We start from the raw sequence: 22,500 nt of genomic DNA on the forward strand, positions 1-22,500 counted from the left end.
CAAATAGGCTTTAGCAAAATCATCTAAATGATATATCAATGAAAATATTCAAAGGCTTCAATAAAAGGGGCACAATGAAAGAAAAAGTTCTCCAAAAGAAATTAAGTGATAAAATTAGACTGAAAGCTTTTAAGTCATGAAAATATTTATCTTTCCATACTGAACTTGGTAATCATATACAGGCAGATATCGCAAGAAGTGTAATTTCCATATGTTACTCAAGGGTACTTGAGAGGGCTTTCTGGGGGTCACCATAAAATTTAAAAGTAATGTTAATAGGGGTAATCACAAAAAATATTGACAACAGATTGTTGACTAGATTAATACTCCTTCAAACCTTCTATGAATAATGTACGTATTGGGAGATCTTACACGTTTCATCTTTGCTGGGCAAATAGTTTCAACACATAACACTATCAAATTGGTCCTTGGAATTCAAGCACCAATCTTCAAATGAATGATTGGTGTACATTTATAGTCTTAATGTTATATAAACACAGTACAATGCAACAACAGGAATTCATTCACATGTATACCTTTCTGGAGCAGCATTTTTTGTAAAAAGACAACAAATGCAATTCTTGTATAATTTACCCTCACTAAATTTTGCGATTTAGTTGAATCTCCTCTCTATTTTTAAAGTTTTAACTTAACCAACAATAAGTAGTAAACTAGAATTCTCATTTTGTTCAGGTTTCAAAGTGTACCGAACTTCACTCTCCCCCTTCTCACGGTCTCCACCCATCACTGTCCACGATCATCAATGTCTTATTGAATCAAACCCCACCCCACCCTGTAGAAAGTTCTCTTGGTTAGCCATATGAAAAATTCTGATATAAAAGATTCTTTTCTCAATAGAATTCAACCCGGATCAACTAGTAATTACATAAGGACAGTGAATAAATCTACATAGGGAATTTTTTCCGCATTATAAAATAAAATCTCATATGTTTTTATTAATGCTGAACATTATAATAGTCAAGTAACTTACTGTACCTGAAGGCAAACATCTTCATTGTCCTGAAACTAACCCAAAGGAGTTTCTTCACTGGAGAAACAGGAAAAAATCATATAAAAGGAAACAATAGCAAATAAAACAAAAGATGGAGAAAACTGCACAAAACCTTAACCCTCCATACAGTACAGAAAACAAATTATGCAGTAACACACCTTGAGTGGACTGTATTTGAACAGCAAAAACTTGGAAATTCCATGTTCCGATCAAGATATATGACAGCATGAAAAATGATTACCAGACAAAATATAACTTGGGTCAACAGGGAAAATGCTCATCAACTGAACACTAAACCAGCAATGGAAAATTGCTGAAATAAAATATAGCAGCCACTCATCATCCATTTCCTCAACAATCCCTTACGATGGAAGCCAAACAACAAAAAGAAGCCTAATAGCTTGCCTTGCCAGAGGACAAGTCACAGAAAACGGGGTAAAACAGACACACACAAAACATTGAACGTGCAACAATGCCAATGCTGACACCAATGTGAATAACTTTCGAATAGTTTACTGTAACAAGTCTACACAGACAAAATTGGTGCACCCTTAAAAGAAGCGGGATCTCGGCAAATGAGGAGGCAGATTACCATATTCAAATATGTCTTGATGAGGAGTGCCAGCATGACAAACTTAAGATGTGTTGGTAGGCTAAATGTCTGTAAGAGATTTGACACGTTAGGTGGCGGCCTTAAATGACTTACCATGCAATATATCAGAGAGACAAGTAGGCATATGTCTCCGTATCACCCATCACATAAAGACAGAATGCACTACTTTCAAAACATATTACCAATCTAGCTTTTATCATCTTTAAGTATACGAGATTAACATCCAATTACATCAGTCTATAGTCAAACAAGAACTTACTTTTTGTCTTAGGTACTGCGGCTGCCGGCGTAGCGGCCTTAGATTTAGCGGGAGTCTTGTCACCCCTTCGTTGGCGCTTGGATGGGGTTTGAGCTGCTTGTTTTGGACTTTCAGTCTCTACAAAATAAACAGGACAAGTAGAGCATTAGCAACGAGCTTCCGCATGTTGATATGGTATTTTTTCATGGAATGTCAGCTAATACAAAAACAGTAAAAAGTAGGGAATACTAACCATCATCATCATCATCATCCTCCTCCTCCTCCTCCTCACTGTCACCAGGTTCTTCAGATTCTACACCACTTTCTCCAGACGAATCATCTTTCTTCTTGCGCTTCGACGCTGGAGACCTTTTCTTCCTTCTTTGTAGTTGATTTTCATCTGTATATAAGCTCAAGTCCACTGAAAAGAAAAGACAACAAATAGCAAAATCAATGCTAGTCCACAAATGAATACCAAGAACCCCCAATGCAAAAGCAATAACAGGAACCAATGACCATATTAAATTTGTTGTAAACAGGAAAAAATTTTCCCAATTATCCATGTGCTTTTCCAGCTCTGATGATGTTTATATACAGTAGATACGAGAATTTTTTTGCTGTTGTCACTTATCTTGAGTTTAAGTCCCCTATATAAACTTCATAACTGCATGAAACAAAAATGAATGTGTCAAGTGTTCAAATCAAATCAGCATGATTTCACGAAATTTGCAAAAGCAAAAACTTCTGATATATTGGTTTCTAAGATGATGAAGGTCGTCTCAGGGGAGACCTAAAGCCCGCAACTTTAACTTTTAATTTTGCTAAGAGGCCAAAAACACAAACACCTTTACTTACAGCCATCAGGGTGGTCAGCATCAACTTTTGGCTTGTCAGTTATTACACCCTTTTCAAGATCAACTGCTCGCTGGAGAATGTTGTTAATTCTGTTGAATTCTTCCTTTTTCAACTTCAACATCTTCTTCTCCTGGCGCTCTAAACTTACGGACGTAAGGATACAATCAAAATCTGGAAAGAAACAGAATTACTGAAGGTGACAGATAACTTTTTTAATCCATGCTATGCTAATTACCACCACATTTATGGTACCTCATCAAATAGAAAAATATAATACCCTCACAGATTTCTAATATGTTCTTAATGTTAAAGGCTAAAATTTCTGTATCTGCAGAATAACAAGAACCTAATTCTGCAGAAGAAAATTCCTCAGCTACAATCTTCCTTTTAATTCAATTCCAAACAGAATTATACCTAATATGATTGTACTGCAAATGTGAATCTATCATTCCTATGAATAGCATTGCTATATCATTAAATCAAATTCACAAGACTTGACATTTGTATTTTATTCCTAAAAAAAAAAAAAAAACCTTGTAAGTGGGCAAAAATGGTCTCATGATGAAAAGATAATTTAATGAACTTAATTTTTCATCAAAGGTGGCACCTTCCTGTCCACAGGAGAAATGGAGACATAAGTGTTATGACTACTTAAGCAGGTGAGGGGGGTTAAAAAAAATGAATGCTTAAAAACACCTTAACCCAACCTGATCTATAGCAACAGTCTGTATAAAACTGTATGTATTCTTAATGTAAATTTTTACAAATACAGTATGTTTGTAATTTTTAACACTCCTTTTCTTTCCTTGTGTAACTTGTTAACCATCAGCTTTAGAAATGAAGAATGTTTTGACATAAACTCACTCTGTATATGAAAACTATGACTTGTGTACTACCATATCTGGTCACAAATAAAGCATTTTCCATGCATTAAATGACCACTTTAAATCTTCGATCGTGCGAGTTCCATTTCCACAATATTGCATTAATGGCAAGACTACCAAATAGCAGGTCATATTCTTTCATCGTAGCACTTCCACACTCCTGTCAAAATCTTCTCGAAAGTATGTATGGTACAGGTATTGGTACAAAAGAATACACTTCATGAGGGACTACGCAAGAAATTGATATATTGAAGCATGCTTCACTTAAATCCATCTATCACCCACCCCATTTTCCATCACAAATGAAGCTTCATATGCTGACTTCCCTACTGCCGCTTCTCCAAGTCCTCAAGGTGACCAGAAGTAGCAGCAGGGAGTATCAGAACTGCATCACAGTGACCCGAGGTAGCACGTTCTTTTGCCTTTCTCACATCTTTTCTTCAGTAACCTAGGGCTTTCTTCACTCCATCCATCACATAAACATGGCCTTCCTCTTGTACTTATCCCATAAACTCTTGCATTCATCACCACCTTCAGCTGACGAACATTTACACTTTCTTTTCTCACATGCCATTTTAAATTCTGTCACTAACTAACACAGCTTCTACTCCGAGTCTGCAATCAATAGTTTCATCCATAAACAGCATCTGATACACCTCCCACTTATGACTGCTCTCATCTATCAGTTTAAATTATCAACCAAGCACTCAACCATTCACCTCCCTTGAAGGTCCATCAGCAAACAAAGTGAACTATCCCAAGCTTTCTCCAGATCCATAAAACAAATCATACCTCCTTACATTTTCCTAAATACTTCTCACATATCTGTCTTTCTATAACAACCCAATCTACAAATTCCCTATCTCTTCTAAAGCCATCCTTCACCTATTAAGATGGCATCCTTCATCCAATTAATTAAAACTACCATAAACTTTCACCACACTAAACCAAAAACCCATAGAATTACAATACTCATGCACATATACAATATAGATTTTCTTTTCTTTTCAAATTTGAGATGTTTAATTATTTAAACAAACAGTTCTATCAACTATCAACAGCTGGAAGACTTGTAATGTCTGTAATATTGTTAAAGTTTTGCCATTTACAAATTCAAGAGTATCTAAGAAATCTACATGTCAATGGCATTCAATTCTCTTAAGTGTATACCTAGAATGCCTGCCCAGAAGAATTTCCTTGATCCACAGTTGCTGCAAAGAACCAATTCTTCAGACTTGCCATACACATATAGGCTAGAGTAATATCTACTAACAACCAGCTCCTCAGTAGAACCAAAGGGGAAAAGGTATTGGCTGATGAAGACGGAAAGGATGGACAAATAGGGTCCCTAATATCAAACCTAGCTCTCAGGAAAAATAGTCATGTTTACTACTGAAACCAAGACTTAACTGAGAAGTAAACAATCAAAGTAAACTACAACAATCTAACATAAAGACTTCAGTCCAGACAAATAGTTCACTTCATTAGGTACCTTTTTCTTGAGAAAAAACCATCATAGAATGGCTCGTCCTTATGGGGCAAATTTTCATATATTTTATTTCTCCACTTCTACAACTCCAAAGTCTATTATACGCAATTCAATGTGGTTATTCACTATAAAATAAGTTCCCTACATATAAACATAAACAAGCTGTGCTTAAAAAATGCACTCCCCACTACAACACCATTAAATCAGACATCACTCATTTACACCCAACCCCTCCTACTTTCTTTGCTTTTTAGTAAGCTAATCTTGCTACCACTGTATGAAGAAATCCTAGTTATTATTACATACTAAAAATACTTTTGAAAAGTTGTTAATTAACCTCTATTCTGCATTTCATTCAACCATTTTTGATCCATTGGCCACAAGCCTTATATTTGAAAGTTCTAAGTTCTCGAGTTGAAATTTCTTATCTAGGGGACTTGACTGCCACATTCTAAAACAATAAACATGATCATTATTGGTAACAGCATCAACATCAATTTAATAGCAAATTTCAAACAATTAACAGTAATCTAAAACACTTACCTGTTTTATCATAATAATCTGGCAAGTATGTATCACACTTTGGGTCTTCCTCTTTAGTGGGAGTCAGCCACCTGATTTTTATTTTCTTGGTATTCTTGTATACATTTTGCACCACCTGACACAAGAAGAAAGTTCCCTCCGCATTTCTGACGGCCACATGCTCATTTCTGGAGAAAGAGGAGATTGTTATTGGGGGTGTTTCAACTATAATGAACACCTTAGACTATAAACCTTTCAACTTCCTTCAGAGGGAATTTTTTTTACATTTCACTCAAGATGAAAATAATTCCTAGAAAAAAACTTGAAGCAATAGCAACATGTTAATACTATGCAGATAAAAAGAGCTGACTTTAGCATTATAACTATCCTTTTTTATCTATAACTATAAACACAGCATTTTAAATGTCAATGTAAAGTGCGTGAACTGAAAATAATACACGGTATCTTCTAATTTTAGCTTAGTCTTGCAATTTTATGTCCTGTTTTACTGTTGGTATCAAATATAGTACTGTACTTATCACAAGGAACTACCAATTGATTGGTGCTTTGAGCACATAAACCAACTTAGTCTACGCATTACCTATCCTTAGATATTATATACAGGTTACCATATCCTCCTTGTGTGAGATACTTACTCTTTTCATTTTCTTCCATTGTAAATGTATCAACAAAAGGTAATTTTGAGCATTAACAAATAGTAATTTTGAGAAGTGCATTACATTCAACGAAAGGGACATAATTACTTGATAAATCACAATTTTTAGGGTAATTTTCATTTTTTCTAGCTATAAAAAAGTGAGCCCTTTAAGAAAGGAATATGTTTTTCAGCATAATCTGGACAGCCGTTGAATCCTTTTAATGAGCAGTTAAGTGACAGGTGGGAGCAACGGCAAGGAGTCCCACCCACTTACCTGTAAAAATCTCTTCACTAAGACCTTTCAACTAAAGATTGAGAGGGGAGGTTGAATAGACACATTAAACTGAAAGGTGTTCTGATCCTTAATTAATACAAACCATTGTCCTTTAGGTAGGAGACTCCCAGGGTATGACTCCCCCAACTTCTTTTCTTTATTTCATTGGGATAAAAAGACTGATAGGGCCTGCATGGCCTGTCCAAGAAAATTGGTACAAGGGAAAAAGTGGGATCCCTTACCCTGAAGGGAATAGCAGTCCGGAATAATATACAGGGAGCCGTCAACTTATGACAAATGACTTCAACTTTCTAACCATTTTTTTCACTGTAATGACATCACAAGTACGCCATAAATAGTACACTAATAGGACAAATATTTCCTTGGAAATGATCCATTTTTTTGTATAAAAATTAATTGATTTATTTTAGTAAGTTAGTATTTTCTTTTACTGTATTGATAATATACAGTATCCAATTATTAACAATTGTCTAGTTCAAACTAGCCACCGTGAGGGTTCATATCATTTGTCTGGTGACATCATAAACCGGTGGAAAGCGAGCAGGCAATAGAGTGGTTTCCTTCCAAAAGGCTAATGATCAGTATTAGTATTCCCCTTATCGAGATATCAAGTAACGATACAAAGTATTTGTGGGTCTGTATCAGTAGTTATGAGTACAGCTTGGAGTAAATTTGACTCTACGCTATTTTATTTCATCTCTGATAATGTAATAGATTGATATTTGTCTAATAAAAGTACACTAATAGGACAAACATTATCTTGGAAACAATATATCTTTTACATCATAAAAAGTAAATACCTTTGCTTGGTGAGTTAGTATTCAATTTAATTTCTAAAAGAAATAAGAAAAGGGTTTTATATATTTTCCAAGTCATTCTTAGTCAAGTTCACGTCACAAGTACTGTGACGTCATATTTTTGGAGGAGGGAGCGCTGGCAAACTGAAGGATTTCCTTTCTGTGTTACTGATTATCTTGTTTATTATTTCCATCAACAAAACACTGAGCAACGATAGTGAGTGTTTCAGTGGTCTGAATCAGTTGTTATGAGAACAGTCCTACTTACTGTAAATTCAAGAAAACAAGTCTGATGGTGTCATATTTCGGCCGGACAGCAGTTCGCAACCAAATGATTTCCGTTCAAAGCGTTACAGAGTTGTATTAATATTACCATCATCGAAACATTGAGTAATGATAAAGAGAATTTCTAATAATGTCTAACGAAATATGAAGAGTTAATAGCAAATTAAAAATCAATATATGTGTGAGAGAGAGAGAGAGAGAGAGAGAGAGAGAGAGAGAGAGAGAGAGAGAGAGAGAGAGAGAGAGAGAGAGAGAGAGAGAGAGAGAGAGAGAGAGAGAGAGAATATGTATTCATATAACTAATACCTGTAATAACTAGTAATAATGGCTATAAACAAACTGTGTGGAAACTGATATCCTATAAAATATTGGTGCTGATGTAATATTCATTATGAAGATATTTTGATTAAGTTAAGAAAATGATAAAAACACCACCACTCCCGTGATATTAGCATACGTAATCCCAATACCGTAGCATAACCTCGAGATCAGCTGGTGCCTACCAAAAGTTATTGTTGATTATTGAAATATTGTACTCCCAAATTTGGAAAATAGAGTACAAACATGCTTTAATAAACCACAATTTAGCACAACAGTGTCTAATGAAATGTGAAGGCTTATTAATTAACTAAAAATCAAATACTGTATGAAGCATTAAAAAATTAACTACCCATACGAACACAAACACACACAGAAAAAGAGAATGCATTCGTTTCATAACTAATAATAACGGTTATAAACGAACTGTAAGAAAACCTTGATATCTTGAAACATATTGGTGTTGATGTAATATTCATCATGAAGATATTTCAAATAAGTTAAGAAATTATATAAACGCTACGCCTTCTTTGTTATTCATATGTGCACATTTCCTTGATACTATAATGGGACCTTCAGATCAGCTGATAACCAAAGGTAAACAAGAAAATGGTGGTAATTGTTGATTGTGAAAATGCTTTTACAGAGCATATGAAACAAGGTAATGAAATAATGATATACTGTCCAATAAGAAAATATTGAATCATGACACAGTATAAATCTATGGAAGCTTCATTTTAAAATTCTACATACGTCCAGATCGCCTTACAATGCGTCTCTCGGTATGCTTACAGTGCTGTAAGACACCTGGCCTCGCTACACAACTACAAGAGCAGCCACCACAATCTTCTTTCTTTTCCCACTTTTATGTAGGGTCGATGTTTCTGGCCAGCATTCTCCATCTACCTCTGTCCCACGAGCAGCCACCACAATACAAAGCGCAAAGGCGCTTGTGGGTACTCCTGTAGAATAGACATTGAAGATGGTCTGGTGCATTCACACCCAAACTTTCCAATACATGGCCAACGGCAAGATTCCTCTTGAAGGCAAGGGTGGGGACTAGCACCTGACTTAGCAAACTCCAGTCATACCTGGTGCCTCCAATTTCTCAGCAGTCGAGACATAAGCATTACGGATTGACACTTGCAAAGTCTGAAAGAGACCATGTTATAGACACCTCTTTCTTGGTTCTGTCAGTGCTAAGGAAGTCGTTGACACTCGGATTTGAGGCATCAGGTTTTCTTCAAATAGCAAGTATAGCCCTTCACAGGACACAAAAGCATGTCTTCTCCGAGCCACTTGACACTTCATGTACACAGTGGATGGAGAAAGGCTCGAACATGGGGTCATGCTCCTTCCACCTCTCAAAATGGGAGACTAAAGGAGACACACCATGTAACCTGCATAAACTCTTTCACCAAAGATAGTCTTGCGAGTCAGAACCTTAACTACCGAGACCTTCTCACAGGATCAGACAAGAGGTACCAAAATCAGCAAGAATGCTCAAAGCTATTCACAAGCATGGACAATTTCTTTAAGAGGAGCTCTATCCTTATCTATCAATAGACCATACCCATATCTGACCGGTAGCCTTGACAGTAGCGACTGTGAGGATTTTTCCTCAATACGGAAGATAAGGAAATCCACGATCTGGTCAAGAGATGATCCAACCAGAGAAGAATTCCTTCTATGACATCATTTGTAGAGGATGGCCTACTATCCCTGGGAGAGTGAGGACTAAGGGAATTATCACAGGATCTCAAGAGGGCAGAACATGGTACCGTTCTGCATGAGGATATCTGGGAGCCACAAGGGTCAACCTGGGTTCCAGTGTAATCAACACGCAGTTGATTAATGGAAAGAACAGGGCATAACCCTTCATGTGAACCTGAGTGTTGGAAGGTGACTTTGAACATACCCCCTGGGATTAGACTGAGGGAGAAACCACGGAGATTCCTATTTAGCCACCTGGCAAACAGGTTCACCGGAGAACCAAAACGAACCAGAAGTCGGGTTGTCAAGCCAGGATATAGGAACCACTCTGACCCTACAACCCTCCCTTGACAACTAAGTGTGTCTGGCAATCCGTCCCTTTCACCCGGATTGTATTTGATGGACTACTCTATGGTATGAAATGCCGTCCAGCAAAGCATTCACTCTACTAGATGTAAGCTACTATGGTGGTATTGTATCAACCCCAGTGACTCCACATTCTTGGAATGCTTGCAGCGTAATAAAAGCTGCTAGCCTCAGGACATCGAACAGTAGACATTGCTTCTTCTGATCACGCCCCTAAAACGACCAGGTTGTACTTGCCTCTCCCCTCTTTCGACACATCTGAGCACAGTTGCAAGTCAGGAGTTGAGTGGGACTGTCGTGGTGACTGACAAGTGATTTTTCCTTCAACAGTACTAAAAAAAATCTCTAGCAATGGCACCTGCTTGAGAAACGAGATTCTCCAGTGAGGAAACGTGGCTGATAAGATTCTTCTAAGCTGAGCTGGTAGTTCTGTGTTTTGACAGAACAGACGTGTTACCTTGTTGGGTTTGCTTACGCGATATCCTGACCCTTTCCGCAGCTGTCGTGTTTACCAGCATGCCCTAGTGCTTCAACCTCAACTTGGTAAGGGATTTGACTTTTCCTCGATTATCAGAATACCAAGATCAGGACAAAAGTGAGAAGTCAAACTCAATCATGTTACAACTGCCACACAAAAGAGGCCAGGATTAGCCACCCGAGGTTGTAGAGGGTACTAAGTAACAGTCCTGAAGGACTCCCACTACCCTTGGCTTGGATCTATGCCTGCTGTTTTGCCTAAAGGGATAACGAACAATCTTTCCTTTTTTTTTTTGCCGTCCCACGCCTAGAAGAAACAGATTGGGTAACTCAAAAGAGCTGCATGTGCTGCCAGCGTTTATGAAAGGTCTGGAGGCCTTCCTTGCTGAATTCTGCATTGTGCTGCCAGCATTTATGAACGGTCTGGAGGCCTTCCTTGCTGAATTCTGCACTGAGTTCTGAAGTGCGAGAGCTACCTCTGAGCTAACTTATTTCAGAATGGAGAGACCAAGGCAGCAGAGGGATGGTCCAAGCCCTTCCCAGCCGAGGGATGGCCCAGGGTCTTGAGGGGCTATCTAATGCCACTCAATTTCAGAGATCTCACAAACGCTGTAAAACCTGTTTCGTTTGACAGCCAAACATGGGGGGGGGGGGAAGAAAGCACGAGTCAAAACACCTATCCTGGTTGGCTACCAGAGTAACCACGGGCCAACACGTAGAGCCGTGCCTTCCTTCCACCCAATGAGGTCAGGACACTATGGTGCCATCCACCTCTCCTAAGATATGTGGTGTCGACAGGAATCATTTCCTATGAATATAGCTGACTGATCTTCTACTTCATAGAAGAAATGTACAGAGTATGAAGTCAAAAAGGACAACAAGGAAAAAGAACATACACTTCTCTTCCGCCTCCAACGGTCCCTTAAGGCTCTGCAAGTACAGGAGTTGAAGTCGGAGAGACCCAGTCAACAATGCTATGTAAGAAATTACAGAGGTTGCACCAAAAAGGAAACAAAACACTGGGGGGCACTGTCACGGGAGGGGAGGTGACTGGGTTAGGGGAGATGCATGGGGACAACCCCAATGCTACCAGACCAACACATTCTTGGTCCAGGAGTGGCCTATGCCCATTGAGAGGATAGGGAACCACTGCAGACATCACAGGAGTCACCAGGGACACACTGATCACAATTTTCATCACTGGCATCACCAAGGGAGACATGGGCACTAGGAGTCCACCTAACATACCTCAGGAGACCAAAATCTTCAATTCACACTCGTCATCAGAGGTAGCAAACACAGAGAAGAGCCTCCAACCTCTGATCAGGTACGACAACCACTATGGGAATCTTATACGCCACCAGGACCTGAAAGATCGCCGACGTAGCTCCGTTCTTTTCTTGCTCCTGATGCATACTCCCTGTGAACCGTCCCAGGTGCTAGCACAAGAGCAGTACTATAGCAGCAGACACATCCAATTTTCAAAAGAAAACTAAACTCTCTTCCTCTCCCCTTAAAGCATACGCCCGATACTGCAAGGACACCACGACCTACACTCAGCACATGGGGATAATTGGGAACAATCATGCTCCTAGCAAGAAGCAGAGTGGGGATCTACAGACATTTTAACAAACACATAAATGAGAAATCCACTGTACTACATATTAGCATCTAGCTTCACATGAGAACAGCCAGCATTCACATCGTGAAAATACATACATACATTCATATACCAAGGCACTTCCCCCAATTTTGGGAGGTAGCCGACATCAAACAAATGAAACAAAAAAGGGGACCTCTCCTCTCTATGTTCCTCCCAGCCTGACAAAGGACTCAACCAAGTTTGGCTGGTATTGCTAGGGTACCACAGCCCACCCTCCCACATTATCCACCACAGATGAAGCTTCATAACGCTGGCTCCCCTACTGCTGCTACCTCCGCGGTCATCCAAGGCACTGGAGGAAGCAGCAGAGCCTACCAGAACTGCGTCACAATCGCTCGCCATTCATTCCTATTTCTAGCAAGATCTCTTGCCTCTCTCACATCTATCCTCCTATCACCCAGAGCTTTCTTCACTCCATCCATCCACCCCAACCTTGGCCTTCCTCTTGTACTTCTCCCATCAACTCTTGCATTCATCACCTTCTTTAGCAGACACCCATTTTCCATTCTCTCAACATTGCCAAACCACCTCAACACGTTTATATCCACTCTAGCTGCTAACTCATTTCTTAAACCAGTTTTCACCCTCACTACTTCGTTCCTAACCCTATCTACTCGAGATACACCAGCCATACTCCTTAGACACTATCTCAAATCACATTCAATTTCTGTCTCTCTGTCACTTTCATTCCCCACAACTCCGATCCATGCATCACAGTTAGTACAATCACTTTCTCATACAGAACTCTCTTTACATTCATGCCCAACCCTCTATTTTTTACTACTCCCTTAACTGCCCTTAACACTCTCTGACATACATCTGCTTCCACTCCACCATTTGCTTCAACAACAGACCCCAGGTACTTAAACTGATCCACCTCCTCAAGTATCTCTCCATTCAACATGACATTCAACCTCGCATCACCTTCCCTTCTCGTACATCTCATAACCTTACTCTTATACTGTACACATTAACTCTCAACTTCCTTCTCTCACACACCCTTCCAAATTCTGTCACTAATTGGCCAAGCTTCTCTTCCACGTCTGCAACCAGTACAGTATCATCCGCAAACAACAATTGATTTACCTTCCTTTCAGGGTCATTCTCGTCTACTAGTTTCATTTTTTGTCCAAGCACTCAAGCATTCACCTCTCCCACCACTCCAACGTACAAGTTAAACAGCCACGACAACATCACACATCCCTATCTCAGCCCCACTCTCACCGGAAACCAATCGCTCACCAATCGTGAAAATAATTGATAAAAGTTTGATCAAGGACACAACAGTAGTCCTGTACTTGACGAGGCCACAAATGAAGACCTGTTGCTTAACCGTTTGTTTAAACGAACCAACGGTCGTCCAGCTCATGCTGAAAACATTCCTACCTAAAGGAGGATGATTTGTATTCTGTGTAAAAACAACTTTAAATATACTGTAAATCCCTACATTCATAGTGCTAGTCAGATGCTAATTTGGTACATTTCAACCAGAATCTAAGCAGATCAAAGGTTTGGATAATAAGACAGTTTTTGTGGTAGAATATTACACTAAGCTTAGGGTATGATAACAATTGGAAGGTAATAACTTTCATCATGATCTTATATAATTGTACTACTGTAGTCAATAATGACATGATTATAATATCCCATAAGATATGAAATTGCAATATACGGCAGTTTTGTATGTTGTTGGGTAGGTTCACATGTCTTGTTTCATAGAGTATATGCGACTGATCTATTTTAATGTTATTACTAACCATAAACTATGTTATATATTTTACTAATTACAAATATTTCAATTGCTATTGCTTCATTTCCTTTCTTTAGTGGGCTACTTTTGTTGTTGGAGCCCTTGGAGTTGTAGCATTCTGCTTTTCTAAGCCAGGTTGTAGCTTGGCTTTGCTTGTTAGATTGCTTAACCTCATGTTAAGCACGGGCTCTACCTTTGGCAGCTAGTAATAATAATATCATAAAACATAGCAACAAAAGTTAATAAATCTAAAATGAAAAATTATAAAAAAGGAAATTTCCATTGCAATCTATTTCAAGATTCTCATAAGATATATCTTTAGATATAGTGCAAGAAATGATAATCATTAAAAAAACAAAATAATTCAAAATTCTTACTTGAAAAAGAGGATAAGCTTGTCCTGAGGAGATTTAGGTGATGCCGCAATCTCACTATTTTTACGAACCCTATTGAGGGAATTCACAGAAGGAGACTGAAACACGCTAGCAGGATGACGCGAGCGTTTACTACGGCGTTCGTCATTTGCGTCATCAGGGGTAGAAGGAGCAGGACGTTTCTGCTGTAATGCAAACAATAAATGATTAGCATCAATTTAGATAACTGTAATTTGGAAACTTATTCTTACTAATATATTACTGTATTCTACTTGAAAATTTCATTATCAAATCATAATCAAAGAAGTAATAGATTATTATTGGCTACATCACTTTCAAATATATAGTAGTTAGCACCCTAAAACCCCAATAGAGCAAACTGAAAGACAATGTAACTTTTACTCACTCTGGGTGTCCGAGACTTCTTTGGAGTCACTTCGGCCACACCTTCAGGTACAGTATGATTTTTTTTAGCTTCGTTAGACTCTCCAGCAGTCTTGGCACTCTGTAAGGTGGATTCCTTCTTCTGATGCAGAGCTCCTTCTATAGTCTTATTGACAGGAGGGGTTGGCTTAGGGGCTGCTGGGGGAGCAGACTGTGGTTTGCTCTCAGCTGCTGCTTCTGCAGCCTTTGCTGGAGTGGGAGCAGCTGGTTTCACAGTAGACTTGACAGGCACTCCATTCACACTAGGAGTCGATGGAGTCTTTGTCGCATCCACTGATGGTTTACTAGGTTCTGAGGCCTTTATGTGCTCTACTGGCTTAACAGGTTCAGGTTTCGCTGGTTCAGCAGGTTTCTGTGCAGGAGTGTTTGTAGGTGGGGTAGGTGTGGCACTGTCAGTGTGAGGTGCTGTTGACACAGGAGTAGGAGTGGACATGGGTTTGGGTGTGTTTGAAGCAGCCACAGGAAGTGCAGTTGGGGTTGCTGTTTGGGAAACAGGAGTGGGGTTTGTAGCTGGAGTTGCCGGTGTCTGGGCTGGGGCAGGTGCGGATGCTGCCGATGCTGGAGTGACCGAAACACTCGGTGGCAATGCCTGACTTGCAACAGGATTTGAAGCCCCAGCAGCAGCAGCAGTTGTTGTTGTTGTTGTAGACGGTGCTGCTGTGTTCGCTGGCACATTCACAGCAGGTTTGGCTGTGGAAACAGCTTGCGGTGGCTTTGAAACCGGAGTTACAGTAGCTGGTATGTTAGTGATTGGCGTAACTGATGCCGGTGTGTTGGTGATGGGAGTAACAGTTACAGGGGAGTTGGAAGCTGCAGGCAGATTGGGTTTAGCCTGGGGTGGAAGCTGTGGCTTTTGTGTTGCTGGTGTTTGATTGAAAGGTCTGGGAGGAAGAGGCTGTAGTGAGGGAGGGGTTGATACTGCCGGTGTATGAGACTGTTTGGGGGCAACTGGCGTTATCGTTGCGCCTGAAGGTATGGCTGTCGATATAGGCTTGGCCTGAGCTAAATTTTGCTGAGCCGGTTTCTGCTGGGGCATTGCTGGCAGTGACTGAGTAGGTGGTGGTTTCTGGGGAGATGCTCCTGGTGCAGACACAGGCGGGGTTGTTAATGGCTTAGGAGGCATTCCTGCATTCTGTGATACAGGTGGTTTAGGGACCTGTTGATGCTGTTGTTGGTGTTGTTGCTGCTGTTGCTGCTGCTGCATCTGAGGGTGGGATTGCTGCATCACAGGTGATGCCATCTTAGGACCAGCTGAACTGACCACAGGAAGTACTGAGCCTTGGTTAGGCTTTGCCATCTGTTGCATGTTGGTCATTGCTCCTGGTGGTGGAGGGTTTGGCTTTATCTGTACGCCAGGATGCATTTGCTGCTGCTGCTGCTGTTGTGGTTTAGGGGGTTGTACTTGCTGGACATTACCAGGCACCATGGGTTTAGGGTTAAGGCTGGTTGGATTCTGTGGCTTATTAGGCACCATGTGACCTGTAGGGCTAACTGTAGGCTTGGGAGACATGGAACTAGGTGACCCAGTGTGTGCTGGGCGAGGTGGCATGCCATAATTAGCCTGCATTGGTCGTGGCATGTTCTGAGCCATAGTGGTTGGGTGCTGAGGAGTAGCAGCTGGGTGTTGAGGCGGCCCAGGCATGTTGTGAGCTGGGGGCGGAGGTTGATTCATGCCCCCACCTGTCTTGTGCGGATCCATGTACCAATTATTCTGCGAATTATGTTGATTGTGGTTGTTCCACCTGAAACAAATATTAAACCATCAAACTTAAATTGACTTATGCACCTATTGAAGAAAAGACTTAAAAGTTCCAATTATTCACAGAAACAAAATAAAAATACATATCCCAATCCAGTGTAAAGATCCACAAGATACCTCTTGAAATGGTCTTTGATAATAATGCCCAGTTTTATCAATATTTAATTTCTTCGACTCACTCAGGAATTTCCCATTAATTTACTTCGTTTACAGATAACTACGTAGGCCATAGGACATAATGAAAAAATAAAAAAAACTAGTTTGTCGATTCCCATACACAAGATACTAAACTACTTAATAAAGAAAAAAATTATAACACAGTAGTGTACAGTATATGAAAATTTTGCTCACTATTCTTGTAACATATGGTATTACAATAATATTTTAATATAAATCATTATATAAATGGCTCCTTTTTTGGGAATATCTTACTTGAATCATAACTACAAATTTACAACTTCTTTAAAACTTATCTGAAAAAATCTATCCAATTATATAAATATATATATATATATATATATATACATACAATACATATTTATATATATATATATATATGTCTAAATTTTGTGCAAGTTTCATACATCCAAATTAAAATAAAAGTTAAAATTATTGGATATAAAATACATAATATGACACTGAAGGAAGTAAAAATTCCGAAAATAGACGTTTCAAGGAGTAAGTACAGTAACACAAAAGTGACAACACATCAATGCTATTACAAAACTGCCCACTAAATGGTCCTGGTTTGTATCCCTTTAACAAAATGAAAAACCACCCACAAAGTTACCTTTTTATACAATATCCTGATAATGTTACCTTTAACTCAGAAATTGCTCAGTACTCTATACTGTATACCAACATCACTGGCATGCAATATCTAAAATGCTTCACAATCCTCATTTTTTATATAAACCAATTAACAACCATAATTATAAATGACATTAGGAAAACCAATATTTATCTAACCATTCACAAACATTTTGAACGGCACAATTCACATCCAGTACACCATCTTTACTGTAAATCTCCCCAACAGGGTTGAAATTCTTCATTATACCGCCTTCCTAAGACAAACCAACGAAAAATGCAAACAAAACCTATTGCAGAAAAAATATTGAATGAATGACATCCCCTCAAGTAAATGATTGGATTAATTTTGTACCTATAATAAAATCTGAAAGTACCTTTAGTGAGACTTTTATATTTTCCTTATCAATCTCTCCCTAATCTCGTCTGGTATACACGTCCAATTTGTAATGTTACTACTGTAATTTGAATTTGTTCTCCAAATATGAGATGAAAATACATTTAGCTGTTTAGTCCTGCTATCATAAACTAATAAAATCTTTCTTGAAGAGAAAAAGTCTTCAACCAAGTCACTTTTGGTAGACGAAAAAAAAAAATTATCTTTTACATTCTTGCACATGTTACAATGAAAATTGACATAGTACCTAAAAGAAACATTCAGAGTAAGAATGTAATATAGACAACATACAGTTCCATAAAAAGATTTATAAGGCGTTCGACTTTACTAGTTTACTTTTCAATTACAAATTTTGGAACAAATTGAAGAAGCAACATGAGGTATGACTGAATACTTCAACGTTGATGTTAAACAGATTTAAAATAAAGGATTATTAAACAACTTTAAAACATAATATACTGTCCTTCACTCCAAGGTATTGGACGTTGAGATTATAATGGACTTTACTAAAAACAGAATCCCTTTATCACACTAAGTAAAATTCAAACATGGCATAGCGGCTCTTGCAAAGGTTGGCAGATTGGAGGCAAAATAAAAAAAAAAATTTCATAATTTAAACTTCTAAAAAATATATGTGACACTCCAGAAGAAGTTATTATGAGACCTACTATAAAATTACAGAGTAAAAATAAACACCCACTGCCAAAATAATAATTACAGTACCACACCATTATACTAATGTTGTCACACTGAATTTGCATGTCATGTTTTTGCACTGAATATATTTTGATATTTAAAAAAGGGCAGGTTTTTTTTACCCTAAAAAAAGGCCACAGGGAAGATTTCAAAATTTTGATAGTAAATGGGATGAAGGACTGCCAAGACAGGCTGGCCAGTACATCCTCCATAACAACCTATTCAATTTACGACAGCTCAAATTTACAACATTCAGTATTTTGTTTTATGACAATCTCAGAAAAATCTGCTAGCAGTGTAGTAGTCAATATATATACAATATCCTTTATCAGATTTTCAATAAGGAAATCATATTGATTTTCTCTTTGTTATTTACTTTACAGTACATATACGCGGTACTGTAATATCCTTGATAACGGCAAGTTGAGATCAACTGAGAATAAAGAAAAATTTAAAAATCTGTTAGTTGTTGGGCTGCTGAAATTTAGCCTCAATTGATAACAGAAAAGCACAGAAAAAAAACCTATATAAGGCATAACCAATATTGAAAAATAAAATATTTCTGTGTACATACACACACACACACACACACACACATATATATATATATATATATATATATATATATATATTCAAATAAGCCATATAATTTTGATACATTGTCTGGATTCTTTTAACGACCTTTGGATCAAAGCCCCAGGCGAAATCACACAAAGTCAAGAGCTTGTGACCGGCCGGGAGTCGAACCCTGGTCCGGCAAACTTGTGTAGACAGTGACTTAACCACTTGGCCATGAAGAAAGATAAAAGTCAATAACAATTCTTTTATACTTATACCTGTCGAATTCAGGTTTTTTGTACTTAGAATTAAAATCAACCCATCTTCACCATCGTAGCTAATTGGTAGTTTGTTAGTTTGCATTCGATCAATGATAAATATTGCACATTTAGACGTGTTTTTCATTTGGCTTATTTGAATATGAAAAAAAATCTAAATGTGCAAAATTTATCCTATATATATATATATATATATATATATATATATATATATATATATATATATATATATATATATATATATATATATATGTAGTCTGACGACAAAATCAAATGACCGGTTTTAGACCATGCATAATATAAAAAATAAAATATACATAACTAGTACCATATACCATGGGTCCAATTACATACAAAATATCTAATTATCATTGACGAAATATCAAAGACTTACTAATTATGCTATATGTATAGGTATGTATTGTATGGTACACATGAGACCATTCAGACAAGGCTACAATTCATGCATGCCGTCTGATTAATGATAGTGTGTGATCAGCTGACAGAGAAATTTCAAGTTTTGTTGAAATAAACACAAAATTGAAATAAAATCATTTATCAGAAATGTTACATATAAACTCCTCAACTTACATACGTAATATGTTCCATGCTGTTTATAAGTCAAATTTTTGCCCAAGGTACTGTACGCTTTACATACATCGCATGCCTACGATTCTCAGCTACAAAGGTCTACAGTCTGGTTTCAATATAACATACTGCATTAAATGATATAATACTTTTATTACTGTATTTCATTACGAACTTTTGATACGATATCCGAGAATTACAGTTTTCAGTAGGATTTGTGTTTGTACTTCAGAGTTTATAAGTTGAAGACCTTGTAATTATTTGTTTTGATTTTAGTACACACATTCTTGTTAGTGATAGTATGAGATTGGCTGACAATGTAAAAACAATATGCAGGAAAAAAAGGGCTTGGTACTTCTATGAAAATAATCAAGAAATTTAATAAAAAAATTAACAAAATGTTAGGATGTGACGTTACCGATACTGAACTGTTTTGTATAGTATTTTTTCTTAATCTTTGGCATTCATCACATTAAGTCAACCGGAGGATGAAAATGTCGCAATTTTCTGGGCCTTGCCTAATAGCAAAAATGAAATTCCTACAAAATGTGCAGTACATATTCTAATAACTACATTTGCATCAAGTTACTGTACCATCTTTTCAAGAATAGTAAATATGCATGTAATAAGTTTCAAATAAAAAAAAAATCAAATTCAGCCTACTGGTAATTGTGTTCTCATTAATGTGACTAGGATATTATATGCTCAAGATGCCAGCTATGAGGGTAGATCTCTTAATGATGGGGTTCTAAGATTCTAACCTTGTTGTTAAGGGGTCGAGTACCTATACCATATCATTTTTCATGGAAGAGTCTAAATCCAGTATTTCTCAACAAACTAAGGACATCAAAGATAAAAACTAAAACATAAAAAATTGAAAAAAATAAAAATAAAACTACGAATCAAATTGTTGTTGTTGTTGTTTCTTGTTGTTGTCGGCTACCCCACAAAATTGGGGGAAGTGCTTTTGGTATATGTATGTACAAATGCAGTTGCAACATAAGTTAACTATTTACAATACGTATACCTGCGATATAACTCTAAAGGCTACATTAAGCATACACACAAATCCCTCATATAAAAGCAATACTACGAGTCCTTCACGCCATACTAAACTACGACGATGGATTGACTAACAAAGTTTGCGGGTGTGGACTGGCATAGAGACCATAAAGACGCAATTGGAAGGACATACCCGAGGTCCTTATTATAGAGTGAACTATTAACAGCTGATGAGAATGAAATCCCTTAAAGCAACTACGTAAAATATCGGGAAAAGCGACACAGCGTAGGCTATGCTATAGCACCCTCCTTAGGATACGGCCCTTTGTAAATGTATTCTCCCTTAACCTACCGAGTTTCATATTCCACTCACTTTTCAGTCCCAATTAAATACACAATAAAAAACTATGGTAAATTTAGACAAAGCAGCTTTGAACTAAGCAGGCGGCCTTAGGCCTTCCTAATTAAGAAGTCATTCTATAATTTTAAAGTTATGAAGCCAAACCATTGTACGATAATAGTAATTTATTTTCATCTAGGTAATGATTAGATACTAATGACTGATAGTAAGATTTAAATTAAACTCCTAATATAAGTAATACAATTCTATATTCACAAAAAAAAAAAAAAGTCCATAGCCTATGCCTATCATGGAAGCATAGGCCTAAACATCAAGTTAAAAAGTTTGATAGATATATTTAAATATTTTTAATTACCTTCTCAAATGACTAAAGTGATTCAATTTCCTCTAGGGTAGTGTAGTTAAAAATAAAATCATGTCATTTACACCTTAAAACCAAGTTTGGGTGCATAACTAATATTAGCCTACACAATTTGACACAAAGTTAGATTTGTTATTATTATTATTACTTGCTAGGCTACAACCCTATTAGGAAAAGCAGGATGCTGTAAGCCCAAAGCTCCAACAGGGAAAATAACCCAGTGAGGAAAGGAAACTAAAGGAAAAATAAAATATTTCAATTAACACAAAGTTAGATTTGTTATTATTATTATTACTTGCTAGGCTACAACCCTATTTGGAAAAGCAGGATGTTATAAGCCCAAAGCTCCAACAGGGAAAATAACCCAGTGAGGAAAGGAAACTTAAGGAAAAATAAACTATTTCAATGAGCACATGGCACACTAACAACCAGCACCTCTGAACCCACCTCCAAAAGAAAACAACAACCCACAAATTATATAAGAACCCGGCCAGTAACAACATGACCCCCCCCCTCCCCCCCAAAATACCAAGTTCAACGCACCCTAGTACACACAATGCTGCAGGTAGATCTCCAGCTGGTTTTGCCAGTTTTTATGGGGGGATATTGCCCGAAAAATAATAAAACCAAGATTGTTCGGGACAGAGAAGCGGTATCCTTCAGACTAGAGGGTCAAAACTAACATTTAATAACTACAATTGGAAATAGAATGAACCAAGACAGCTAGCAACGGCGATAATTCCCCGAACCGCTTATGGCAACACTGGTTGAAAAAAAAAGGCTGACGACTTTGTACCTTAATATCATTCAATTTCCGACATCTTTAGTACACGGTCGGTGAAATAACCGTGCACACGGAGTACTCGAACATACGGAGGATACCGTGTTAATAACAGAAGGAAAAAGGTGGTTTTATTTAGCGTTCTTGGCCCGGAAC

General features: G+C 37.8%; 1 protein-coding gene across 7 annotated transcripts in view; it reads right to left on the reverse strand.

Annotated features, from left to right (window-relative positions):
- LOC137623224 (uncharacterized) overlaps positions 1–22,500 on the reverse strand; it is a 60,043-nt gene that overhangs the window by 8,884 nt on the left and 28,659 nt on the right. For 4 of the 7 annotated variants that reach the window (XM_068353946.1, XM_068353948.1, XM_068353949.1 and 1 more), the window contains exons 2-7: positions 14,716–16,495; positions 14,313–14,494; positions 5,635–5,801; positions 2,719–2,889; positions 2,117–2,284; positions 1,885–2,001 (exon numbers count right to left, since the gene is read on the reverse strand). In XM_068353946.1, the coding sequence (XP_068210047.1) occupies positions 1,885–2,001; positions 2,117–2,284; positions 2,719–2,889; positions 5,635–5,801; positions 14,313–14,494; positions 14,716–16,495 (2,585 nt within the window). Of the gene's footprint in view, positions 1–1,604; positions 1,674–1,884; positions 2,002–2,116; positions 2,285–2,718; positions 2,890–5,634; positions 5,802–14,312; positions 14,495–14,715; positions 16,496–22,500 lie in introns of all 7 variants that reach the window. The other 3 variants (XR_011040569.1, XR_011040570.1, XM_068353947.1) reach the window with 2 other exon arrangements.

This window comes from Palaemon carinicauda, chromosome 30, assembly GCF_036898095.1.
Source record: "Palaemon carinicauda isolate YSFRI2023 chromosome 30, ASM3689809v2, whole genome shotgun sequence".
NCBI lineage: Eukaryota > Metazoa > Arthropoda > Malacostraca > Decapoda > Palaemonidae > Palaemon > Palaemon carinicauda.